Source organism: Vidua macroura, chromosome 4, assembly GCF_024509145.1.
Source record: "Vidua macroura isolate BioBank_ID:100142 chromosome 4, ASM2450914v1, whole genome shotgun sequence".
In the NCBI taxonomy this organism is placed as follows: domain Eukaryota; kingdom Metazoa; phylum Chordata; class Aves; order Passeriformes; family Viduidae; genus Vidua; species Vidua macroura.
In genome coordinates this window covers 50,211,606-50,224,705 of record NC_071574.1, presented here as the reverse complement: position 1 = coordinate 50,224,705, position 13,100 = coordinate 50,211,606, and the positions used below count along the sequence as shown (strand labels likewise).

At 39.5% G+C, this 13,100-nt stretch overlaps 1 protein-coding gene across 1 annotated transcript in view; it reads left to right on the top strand.

Moving 5' to 3' along the window:
* LIMCH1 (LIM and calponin homology domains 1) overlaps positions 1-13,100 on the top strand; it is a 172,900-nt gene that overhangs the window by 153,634 nt on the left and 6,166 nt on the right. The window contains 10 exon segments of the mRNA XM_053976123.1: positions 675-780; positions 2,246-2,320; positions 3,020-3,048; positions 4,039-4,122; positions 5,789-5,881; positions 6,844-6,948; positions 8,286-8,422; positions 9,220-9,350; positions 11,162-11,285; positions 12,511-12,597. Of these exon segments, the coding sequence (XP_053832098.1) occupies positions 675-780; positions 2,246-2,320; positions 3,020-3,048; positions 4,039-4,122; positions 5,789-5,881; positions 6,844-6,948; positions 8,286-8,422; positions 9,220-9,350; positions 11,162-11,285; positions 12,511-12,597 (971 nt within the window).

Genomic DNA, 13,100 nt, shown 5'->3' with positions numbered 1-13,100 from the left:
AGGGAATGGGGAAAAAAAAAAAAAAAACAACCAAAAACCACAAACACACAAACACACTAACACCTTACACAGAAATGTTTATTGTGCAGATTGGTATTTTTCTCCATAAAATGTCACTTCAGGAGTTCATTGAAAACATGACCCTGAAGGATGGTTTCAGCTTGCCAAATCGTGTGGTCATCAGAGAGTTCCCTCTCAAAAGGAACTCCACAGTATCTGCTTGTAGCATTTGAACCTATAAACTGATGAGACTGAAATGAGAACTTAACTTACAAACCCCAGTCCCACCACCTGTTGGGAGGGCAGAGTACCCAGGTGGTGCAGACAGTGGAGCTTATCCTCTTAGTCCTCTTGAAGTGCTGAACAAGTGTCAGTGGTGGCAGAGGTAGCAAACAGCTGTGACCATACTGCTCTTTTGGGTAAGTTAGATGTTGGTTAGTCAGATGGTGTTAGAGGATTGACTTTGCTTTGCAGGGCAGTGGGAATGTCAACAGGAAACAGCTACCAGTTACTTACAGGACTCCAATGCTGCAACTCCCTGTTGTCATTCTGGAGATAGAGGCTTCATCTTTGATAATGTTGTTTCAGAAAATAAGTAGAAAGGGTTTTAGCTGACCTTTGATTGAACCTGTTCCTTTTTTAATGCTGTTTTCTGCTCCCAAATGTCTGAACAGGTGATTAAAGCAAAACCTCTGGAAGAAAAGGGGAGTGTAGTGCTGCCATTTTTAAAGAAACTGCCCGAAACCAGCCAAGTTACTCTGCATAACTCTGGTCTACAAGGTGAGCAAAAAGCATTTGGAAAACTCAGCCAGACAGTAGCTGAATATGGGCATGTGGTGTTCAGGGAGATGTGCCTAATCCACAGCTTGGAGGGTTTTGGAGCTAAAACAGTAATTTTCTAGTTTAATTGACTGATATTGGTAGTGTGGCTTCTGTGATGAAAAGGATTCTTCTGGCTATTCCTCTTATACACAACAGCAGAAATTTGACACAGCAGAGGGAGAGCCCTATCTTGCATTTTCCTGGCCCAGCAGTAAAGGCTGTATTATATCAATGAATATTTCATACTGCTGCTCACAGATGAAAATGGCTTAGCAATTGGCTTTATCTCACAATAAAATTTTCTGGAGATAAATTCTGCACTCAGCTGCTCTTGTGGAGCTCCACGCTGTAGATGAACCACATATCTGACCACATCCTTGAATTTGACCACTGCCCAACACAAGTTCTTGCAATGCAGAATCTTTTTCCTTGCCTTCATGACAAAGTTTTGCTTTTGACTGATAATGTTTAGTAGTTTGATTTTATGTTTATTTTAAATATGCATATACGTAGGTATTGTGGAAGAAAGAGAGAAAAATCAACTGAGGTTTTTTTTCCCATAAGAACTTCCTAGGTTGTAAATCTATAGGTAATATACTGATTAGCCTAATGTTTTCAAGTTTAAAACTACTGAAGGTGATCCACTTTGAAAAAACTCAAGAGGGACTTTTTACAAAGCCATGTAGTGATAGGACAAGGAATAAAAACTTTAACCTGAAAGAGGGTAGATTTAGATTAGATACTAGGAAGAAATTCTTTACGATGAGTTGAAGAGAAGTTGTGGATGCCCCGTTCCTGGAAGCCTTCAAAGCTAGTCTGGATGATGCTTTGAGCAATCTGATCCAGTTGAAACTGTCCCAGTCCATGGGAGGGGGAATTGAAACTAGATGATCCTTAAGGTTTGTTCCAATTCAAATGACTCTGTGATTATATGAAAAGGAATGGAATTCTCACTTGTTTTTAGTGGGTAGGTGCTACCTAAGCAGACTTTGATAACAATATCATTTTTTGTTAAGCAAATCAAACCAAATATCAAGTAAAAAGTTGTAGGTCTCTTACCTTGTCAGTTTTCTGACTGGTGCTGAAACACTTGGCTGCACTCTAGTGTTCACAGCATACAGAGCACTGAAAGTCTCACAAAATGCGTTAAAACATGTATCTGCAATAGGAATGAGTGCAAGCACCGTGCAGAGACTTGAAAGGGTAGCTAGAGCTCTCATGTAAGTTCAGGTGCCATGTTGCAAAAGTAATATTTAAATACACACAGTCGGTGTGATCTTCAGGTCCATTGTAAACTAGCTGCCATGGACCAAAACAACTGTAGACAAATCCCTCTTGTGGCCAAGGTGGCTCAGGTCTGAGAGTCTGTCATCACCTTTTCACCGCACTGTTTCTTGTTTTGTCTCCGTGCCCTTGCCTGCAGAGCTGCCCCGCGGGGCCGTGGTTCCGCTTAGGGTCCGCAACCACTGGCGGCGCTCACAGTTTTTCTCGCAGTCAGGTAAACGCGGCACTGAGAACAGCTCCAGCCCTTCTCCTCTCCAGCCATAGGTGTCTTCAGACACAGGGCTGGGGTGAAAGCTGATGATCACGGGCACTTGTTCTACCTCTCGCTTTCGTAGAAAATATCTATTCCTGCTGCACAGTTGACGAAGAGCTGTTGGGTTGCGCATTGTTCTGGAGCTCTGGTTTTAGGCACCCAAAAGAAATCCCTTGCCTATAAATACCTTTTTCTTAATTTCTTTTAATCAGTCTAATTTTCAAAGACATTTGGATAGAAAATGGCAATGGTTCTCTTCGTAACTGTGGCTCTTGAATAGTGTAGTCCCATCCTTTTAGCACTGCTGTACTTTTTCCTTCCTTCCACTGAATCACGAAGGGAAAAGTAGATCAAGGTAGGTAAGACTCAGTGTCTGAACACTGCTAACCTCTGTGGCCAGAAGTAGATGGCATTAGCTAGTGGTAGAGTAGAACCTGATATTAGTTAATATTGTGCTCCTTTAAACTCAGATAAAAAGTAGTTTTGTTGGTGATGGGTATGATCTGGTTTTCTGATTTATTTGCTTGCAATTAGTCCTTGCATTTGGTTGTGGGAGTAAATAGGAAACTAACATACAGATATAATGTAGATTTATTTACAGGCTGAGGAAATTTTGCTATGTTAAATTTAATCTCTCATTGTTCTGTTTTTTTTTAATAGCTGATTCTGATACTGGTGATAAATCAAATGTGAGTACCTTTTTTGCATTATTGTTTGGTTTAGTGATTTGTGTTTAGCAGAAATTAATTTTTTATGCAAACTGTCTTGTAACATCCCTAAATCAGAATGAGAATTTTTTCTCATGGACATGTAAGAGGAAAAGTACAACCCAAATCAAGACATTGTCTGAATCTGGAATCCATGCATTCTCCTCTTATCTGGAGCTAGCTATACAGTATTTGGTTGCTGGAGACACTAAAGCTTCACAATATCTAAATAATATGTAATTCTAAATTATCCATTGTATTTTAAATGCATAGAAATGAAAGTATTTCACAATTCTACTGTTTCCTCAATGAAACAAAAAAACCCACCACACCACAAATGCTACTCTGAAGTACACAGTATTTCACATTCTGTTTGTCATATAGAAATAGACATAATATTTTCCTATGAGATTTAAATACTACTTGTAGTGGAAAGGGATATGACAGGAAGTATCTGAAATTGCCCTTGATTATGGAGATTTTAAACATATCATGTAATAGGATCCTTGGTAAAGCCTGAGGATTTATTTGATTATAGATAAAAATTCAAAGCAAGGCTGCTGTGCGGGCAGATATAAAATGAGAGAATATTTTTTACAACCTAAAATTGCTTTTCATGTTGCAAAGAAGATTATAGAGAAGCAAAACATGTATATTCTTTAAGTCCCTGGAGATGGCTCTGTTCAATGATGCTTATAGTTTTCTTTAAGACTTTTTCCCCCCTTCAGGTGAAGTGTCCCAAGACTTTCTTTGGAAACCAAATGATTCTTTTATCATGTGGCTACAAATGGGCAATCCCAAGTGTCAATGAAGCTAAGAATATTGTCTGTTAACTGAAAGAACCCTTATCTAGTTCCCAGTTTCCCACTGTAACATCACTGGCAGGGCTTAATCAGGCACAGTGCAGTTTTCTCTGGTAGCCATGTGAAGTGTAGTGTCACAGTCTAATAGCTTGGTTTTCCTTCATGTAAGCGTTTCAATTTCTGGTCCTGGGATCCAGAAGAAGAGCGAAAGCGCCAGGAAAGGTGGCAGCATGAACAAGAACGCTTGCTTCAGGTAGGGAAGAAACTGCATTTCTTCCACTGTGTGCTTCAGCTGTTTAATTGTCCCTTTGGACAAAAGTTGTGCATTTTGTGTCATGTTTTCCACATCCTCTGTGGATGCTTGAGCAAGTTCTGTGGCAGCTGAGTGATAAATCACACACACACACACACACACACACACATATGTTCTGCATATGTTCTGTGTGGTTTAGGCACTCTCATGTCTCCCTTCTCCACTCCATGGAAAGACCAAAAGGACTTGGTCCTACAATCCAGTGCAGAGTAAAACTGAATGGTCCTCAATTATATTTAAATTATGCTGAACATAGACTGCAAAACTCTTAATTACTTGGAGCCTCTTAGTCAAGACTGACAATTTGCTAACCCTGATGCCTCTTCTTTAACTCTTCTTTAAAATTATGGTCTTAATAACTTTTCATAGAATTCTGCTTTGTTCACTGGTTCTTCTTGGCAAATACCAAGCTAAATTTGGACATGAAAGGCCTTGGGTTTGAGGGGGTTTTGTAAGAGAGGGAAATATCGTCAAGACTACCATTAGTTTTGCCTAGTGGTACACTAAACTCTGAAGTTCTAGGTTTGTGTCCTAGTGGGAAGAAATGCAGTGGACATGAGAACCTGAATCTCCCAGTCAGTCAGGAGTGTCTTTTGAAACTGTGACTGGATTTGATCCCAAAGAAATCACATCTTTGTTCCATGTAACAAAAGAGCAAACAGCTGTCCAAGGATGGAGAATAATAAAATGGGGTCTTTTAATCCTTTAAGAAGGACTTGTGTATCTCTATGCTTTCTTGAGGTCATCTAATTTTGCACCTCTTAAAACGATGTAAAATTCTCATAATAATTTTTCTGGCACATGTGGGTGCTCTCTCAATAGTAAATGTTTATTTTCTGGAAAAGACAGATGTGGTTGCCAGTCTGAACAGATGTTGGAACTGGTGTAAGAGGGAAATGGAAGTCACCATTCCTCTCCATATTCAAAGCAGCTCTGGCAAACAATTTTAAACACCTCTTTGAGATAATTTTTTTGTGCAAAACTCTGTGAAAACAATTCTTAAGAAATCATCTCTTCAAGGAAGAAAATAAGCTATTTAGCTGATTATAATCTTAATCTCTTCAGAGCTTTACACACTGTTTATCTCTTAAATTTGCATAGTTATTCATCATTCATTAAATTGTATTGGCATATCTCTTAAATTAGTACTATTGGCATATCTCTTAAATTAGTCCCGGTATTGCAAAACCTGCTTATTTATATGCTACTCTGCTGAAGTTTTTAATGTACAACCATAGTCTCAGTGTTTCAGGGTCTGTGAAACATTTTTGAAACTTAATACAGTAAGATAAACAATAAATTATTAACATTTTTGAACATAAACTTAATTTCTGACCAAATATTTTTAAATTCTAACAAATTAAACTTCTAATGTGTCTAAAGTTCCTTGAAGTTTGAAGGTATTAAATGTAAGTCCTAGAAAAAAATGTGCTAAGTAAAAATGAAGCTTTTTTTTTTTACACCCATGGATGTTTCTAATTTTTATCCTTTTATTTCATCCTATTTCTGATTAAACCACTCTTAGCATTTTTGCTGTGAAGAAACTACAGAATTTACTCTTAATAGTGAATGCTCTGGATTTATCTGCATTTGTATCCATGTACAGGAGAAATACCAGAAGGAACAGTACAAGCTGAAAGAGGAATGGGAAAAGGCCCAGAGAGAAGTTGAAGAGGAGGAGCGTAGATACTATGAGGAGGTATAAGGCTCAGTGGAGGAGGTTGTTTTTTGGGGCTTTTTTTTTTTTTTTTTTTTTTAACTGCACCCACTTATGGGTGCAAAAGCAACAAAAAAAATAATCCCATAGCTAGATTGATTAATGAAAATCCTCTTCAAGGCTGAATTCTGAGGAGGCTTGTTTCTCTTAAACACTGCCATAGATGTTGAGGAAAAATATTTAAATATTTGGACAGGTATCCTCAGCACCTCCACATAGGTGGAGGTGTCTAAATGCTGTGCAAGTCTGGATGAGTCAGTACAGCTGTGTCTGGGCACGCTCAGACTTCCCTGCAGGGCCAGAGCCCTGTGTATTTTGGCATATTGGTGCCTAGACTTGGTGGAACTCCAGATGAAATAGTTGTCTGCCTTGGGTTTGATCATGGAGGAATTTTCTAACTGGCCTTAAAAAAAATCCACAGGAGATGTTCAAAGCTTGCACTTGTGGAATATTATTAATCTAGAAGATAGTGGTTTTCTTCTGTTGTATGTGGGTCATTATTGAAGGAAACTGGAAAATATTTAAAAGTTTGTCTATGCATTATGTAAATGGATGGTTTCTCATCTGTGCTTGAGGGACATACTTGTGGTCTAAGCAAGAAATTATTTTCAACTTTCAGAATAAGTTTCTCATGTACCAAGGGTAATTTCATACTTTTTTATTAAACTTAATATACTGGTGCTCTGTGAAACAGAGTAGTTCCATGAAGTGAAATATTTTTCCCGTTTTGGAAAGTCCATCTCAGTGGTAAAAGGAATGGAAGTGCAAAACCTTGAAGCAAATTAAAAATTGAGGTGTTACCATTATTCTTGGTAGTACAAGTTCTTAACTAGCCATCTAAATATGGCACATAGCCAAATCTGATTTTTCTTATGTGTTTCATAAGCTTATAGTTTACATTCTGTATTTTTAACCCCCACTCTCTCCTGATCCTCTTTCTTCAGGAACGAAAGATAATTGAGGATACTGTAGTTCCATTCATTGTTTCTTCAAACTCTGCTGAGCTCCTCTCCTCTTCTTCCTCTACCACTGAAGGAAACAAGACAGTGGTGAGTTTCTCATGGAGTAGTAAGGCACTGAAGAGTAAGCCATCTTTAGTGCAAAGTTTAATCCTTTGCTAAAGGCTGTCAAAGTCTGGGAGCTGTAAAAGTAAGGGTATTCCTTGGGTCCCATCTCTGACTGGTGATGCCTGATAGTGCTTCAGCTTACAGATTTTCACTGCTGAATAGCTGTATTCCCAAGCAAACTGCTACCATCCCATTTTCAACCAGAGCACAGAATGATACTTCCTCTCTGCAGGTGCCTCTGTTCTTTAATCAGTGCTGTGAAATTTTAATTATGTTCCAAAGCCAACAGAATCTTAAGTGGTTTCCCTGAGTCCAAAATCTCAAGTGTAAAAAAATGCTTTATATATGTCAGATGAGACGGAATCCTACCTCTCAGTTTTCCTCCTTTTCTTTCCCATCATCTCTCCTAGAAAGCAGCAAAACAGAGGAATATTTACTTTCTATGTTTGGGGGTTTTTTGCAGTCATGCAGCACAAAATGTTTAATTCAATGCATCTAGCATCTGATTAAATCAGTGTTTGCAGAGATTGGGGAATGACACCCCAGATGAGATCACAGTTGAGTAAATGTGGGGTTCACAGACATAATTTTCTCTTGCCTAAGGCACCTGCACCCAGTCATCTGCCTTTTTCCACTGAACTCATTTTATCAACTGATTCTCCCCTCACTCTTCCTGCCCCCCTGTTCTCACTCATCCCTGTGCAAAGGCATCAGCCATGGCCAATTTTCCACATGGCTGTGTAGTAGTAACTTCCTTGGTGGAGCTGCTTATGCCACAGCCAGGACTCTGCCTGCACCCAAAAGCAAAGGACCTCATGCCATTGCTTCCTCAAGCTCCACAAGTCAGATATGAACCACTCCTGTACCACTTTGGAAGTAGTACTGGCGTTGCCCTTTGAGGATGCCCAGTGCACGTGAGTAATGCTTTGCTCCTAGGCAGTGACAACAAGCTGAGGTCATTCACAAAGTCCTCACAAGTCCAATGGCAGACTGTCTAGACTCTCAAAATAATTCAAGGATTTCTGCCAAAGATTACGTAATGGGAAGTTTTAACTTGCCATCCTTAGCACCATAATTGGTATCTAACTTATTTTATGCTCAGCTTAGTCCAACCAATTGTTGTTTCACTTAAAGTCTTAATTAAATCCAAAGTTAGCCATACCAGGGTCATATGGTTCTACTATATAAATGTGAGATGTTATCTTTGATAATAAGGTGTGTCAACACAATGTATGTAGGGGCAGCCTGTACTTTTCCCATGCATGCACCAATGCCAAATTCAGAGAGAGCTCCTTATTCCCTCTTCTCCTGTCTTCTAGAACTCAACTGATTCAAACAGCTGTCCAGGGGAAGGCAAGCAAAAAGAAGTTCTGAAGCAGAAAAAACTGCTCTGGGAGCAGGACGGTATGTCATCTCTGACAAGCAAGGAAAGTGAGCTCTGGCAAGAAAAGAGGAGGTATGTATTAACCCTAAGCATTTCATAACCCTGTGGAGCTTTGTGTTCTGTTGGCTTCTGGGATATCACACGTGCCCACAATTGCTGCTGGAGCACCAGCGCTTGGTGGCCTCCATACAATACATGCTGATCAGTATTCACTGGCCCCACAGACACATGCATGTGTGGCAGTGCACAGTGCTAGTTGTGCACATCAGAAAGCTTGTCTTTTCCTTGTATGGCTTTGCCAAGAGGCTGTCACAGCAGCCAGATCAGACCTTAGACAGCTCAGACATCTGTGTACATCACTGCACTGTGTCTTGTGTACATTTCACAAGCCATCTGAAGGACTAAAGGAGCAGTAGCTGTTTTCACTCAGAACCTGTGTGAAATTGCCTGGCTGTCTCAGAAATGCCATACCCAATCTTGCCAGGTGGTGTTTGAAATCCTGGACTTTGCTCAACTGCTAATTAACAGGTTTCACAAAAGAGAAGAGGCATCTGATGATGCTGAGTAGTGTATATAGAGAACATGGATTAAAGCTTTTTTTCTGTCAAGCCCTTTTCTACAAATCCCAAATGATCTTCAGCACATCTAAGTGGCAGTTTGAGGTAAGCAGGAAGACTTGGACTGTTTGGAGACAAACTTGTTAATTCATTAAAGTGTTCTCATTGCTTTGTCATTGCAAAATTGACACAATAGCAAAAATCTTTTTTGTGAAAAATAGACTGATACGCAAAAGTCTGATTTAGCCATTATGTTCTAGGTGACATTTCTCCTGGCTTTATTTATACAATGCAACTTGTTTTCCTTGGCAGTGGAAATAAAGTGCTCTCAGGATACCCAGGGACTGGTATCTTGAAAGGAGGAAGTGAACAGGAGCACCACATGCCGGTGATGGAGCGCAGCTCACCTGCCAGACTGAATCTGCCACTGGCTCAGGATGAGAGTAAGACTCTTGCTGTGCATATGTTCTTCTCCAGATAGAAATCAGGCAGAAACCTAACTCAGAGAATTTTGGAAATTGACATATATTTTCAACACTGGAATGTCTCAGACTAAAAATTTATTTTATGTTAGCAAAGATAAATATATTAAGGTGAAATTTAAACTCCTCTTGTTTTCATCAGAGATGACAGTTTCTGCAGCAGGTATCTTGTTTATAGGCCTGCACGTTCACAGTAGCAGTTAAAAAGGTTATCTTCCATTTTTTACATAATCTTACATACCTGTAGGATTTATCTTGATACAGAGAGCTTATTTCCAACACTTATTTTGTGGTTTTACAGCTAATTAGATTCTTCATGTCCATTTCAGTCCAGTCAAAATCACTACATGTGATATGTAACCTTTCCAAGCCAAGCCTAAAGCAACATCTGCCTCAATTTTGTCATTAGCAATGTCTAATGACATTTAAAGTTAATTTACTTTTTTTAGCTCCCGTAAGTATTGATGCTTTTGAAGGAAAGAATTTCCCCAAAGCATTGATGTCATGAGGGTCACCCTAAAAAAAAAGGCAAATTCATGAATTTAGCATCATTATCTATCTAATACAAGTGATCAGTGGAAAGTAAATAAGCAGGACTAAAGACAGAAAGTGAACGCAAATTCTTAAATCAAGTTTTAGATTTTTGTTTTCAGTTCAGCATAAAAATTCATTATTCTAAAAAATTAAGTGTCTGTGGATGGAAAGGTTTTCAGTGTTATTACTTACTCCAAATGTGAATTCAGTCTAAACTTAGTAGGTTTGCTTTCCTTGTCTCAGTTTTATTGTATTCTTAGCGCTTTGATAAAAGTTGCACAAAGAAAGAAAGAAAGCAGAATGTATATTATCCAGCAATACAGCCTTGGGGATTTGTAGTAGTGATTAAGCAAACTTAACAGGTTTGACAGTTTTAAACTACATGTGCTAATAGCCCTGCTTCAGGGTTTTCCTAGGTTCTTTTCAACAATTTCCTCTGCTGCAAGTATTCTGACAGCTCCTTTCTTGCCTCTTAAAGCATCCCATCCTTGCTCCCTCCTTAAGCCCTTAAATAACCCCTGGTGTGGGGTTTTATTGTTCTGATATCAAAATAGGTAACAGGCCTTTCATAGGTCCCAGCAAAGTTTTCATTCTCTAAATCAGATGGTTGGCACACGGCAGGGTAAGGCTTCTCTCCAGCTGTGAGGCACAAAATTGATCTTGCAGGGTCTAGGTAATGCACTGTTTCTCAAAGATAGGATGGTTGGCTGCCTGGGCATCTCTCAGGTCATTGCTTTTTGCTGTGAGGCTGTTACTGTCACTGAGCCATCTGAAGCACAGAAGAAAATTACCAAGGAATTAGTGTTCATCAGTAGGTTTATGGGGAGCAGTGACCATAACACCATCCCCTTATCTCTTGCTATTGAGAAGTTTGGATCCCCCAGCACCATAGAAGTTTCAGTGTCTCTGGTGCTTCCTTCATTACAATACATTATTTTCCCAAGTGTTGTTTGTGGATGGCTCTTTGACCGTGCCCTTTCCCCCTTCAGAAAGTCATTCAGCAGCAGGGTAGATCATGTGTATGTGAGGGTAATGCAAAGGAATGATGTTCCATAGAGGTCGTCTGATGTAGCAAAACCTGTGTCTGACTTTGTGGGGGGTTTCTGTTTGTTTTAAGTTTGTTTTAAGGAACAGTACATCTCTCTCCTTTGTTGTGTGCCCACAATCCATGATGGTTTATAAATACTGACAGAAGCATTTTGCCTCAAATATTGAGTTTTCTCCACCTCTCACTGTAGATGTCTCCTGGAATCAGCAGTTGCTGACAAAGCGATCTCCACAGTGTGCAGAGGACGTTCGGCAGAGACCGTTCCTGGGCCAGACTGTGGGACAGCAACCAAGCTCTGCAGGGGAAGCAAGGAGGTGAGAACATAAAGGTTACTGAAGAGATTGAGAAGTTCTACTTGCTCTGTTCTCCCTTACACTCCTGCTCAGCATCCTTTATTGGTTGGGTTTGATGAGTCCTGCAGTGTGAAGACACCCTTCATGTCTGGCTTTCCCACAGAGACTGCTAACATTTATCTACTTGATCTCTCATTACAGGCACCACGGTTACTAATTTCAGGAGGGAGCACACCCCCTGCATGCCTCCCTCTTCTTTTACTGTAGCTCAGCACATATCTGCATAACTTTTCATGTGCTTAATTTGTTTTAATTGCCTGAGACAAACATTTATAGCTAATCAGTAGCTAAATATGAGGGTGGGAATTTCAGGTTATATTTGCCTCTTTGAAGCTGGCATCCAAGAACTTCATGCCCCATCTTCCAAACATATATCCATTGCTACTTTCTAGTCCTTTAAAGATTATACCTTTTAAAAGAAGATACACATAAGGTAATATTTGCTTTCTGCTGTAAATTTTGGTGAGTTCTTTTTACTTTGTTGCTTTGCCTGTGCTTTTGAGTAAACCTTACTGAATGGTAAATAAGGGATCTGTCTTTTTGTAAATAAGGGATCTGTTTGCTTAGTATTTACAAAAAGAAGCTATGCAACCAGAAAGGAACATCTGTTTTCATTAGCATATATACGAACACAGTCTTCTGTAGAACCTGTTACCTCTATTAAGGTTATACCCAGTCAAAACTAATGTAGATTGAGGTTTGATTACCTGTTCCTCATTCTAAACTCTGTGTGTGTGTTTGAGAAAATTGTTATTTAATTTGTAAACCATTTTAGGCTGTTAGAATTTGGATCAGTCCTATGATTTCTGATAACAAAAACCATGGTTTTGCTCACCAAGCTCTTTCAGAGTAGCATGGATACAAATTAACCATTAACCAAAAAAAACACCTTTCCGTGTTGGTAGCTTCCTTTTTGCTCAATAAAGGGCCAACAGAGAGTGTAGTGTGGTGCAGTGTGACTTGGCTTAACCCTCCTTCATCATGGTGGGAGCTGTGGTGGATTGGTGGGGTGGGCAGGAATCTCCACATGCCTGATTACCTTGTGAATTACCTGGTTGAGCAGCAGCGAGCAGACTAAGACTCAGAACCAAAAATCCTGAAATTCACTAACTGGAATTTCTCCATACAAAACCTGTTTTGATTTGTTGTTCAGCTGTGGTAATGCATCTTCTCTGCTGTACTTTAGGGCAGGCTATCATGAGAACTTCCGATCTGGGCCGTCATCTCCCTGCTCTCCTGCTGCTCTGAGTCAGTCACCCAACAGGTACTAAAGGTCAATAAGGAATTTTGCAGACCAAACACATCTTGTTTGGTTGAACTGCCAGAGTGAAAATCACATTAGTATTATGTGGATGCACTATTAAGTCTGCTCAATGTTGCAATTCATAACTGTCCATTGGATAAACATGTAGCTCCCTCTCCCATATATTTTGCCTGCTTCAGTGGTACTGTTATGTTTTCAAATAACACAGTTCAGAAAGCACCTCCAGAGCTCTGCTTGACACTGAAGTTTCAATAAAACTGAAATAGGACAGTATAAGCCTCACACAAAGTGTGAACTCAGAGTGCTTAAGCCAAAGAATGTCTTAATTGTGAATAGTCACACGCTCAGGAGTAAGATCTGTTCCAGACATTGGCACTTGCTGATTTAAATTTTTTTCCTTTCGTTTCCAAATTAGAAACACATTTTGCTTTTTTGCTGATTTTTAATTTGTCCATAATCATGCTAATCTCATAGAGATTTGATTGTCCTGAGCAATCAGTACATCTTTCAGT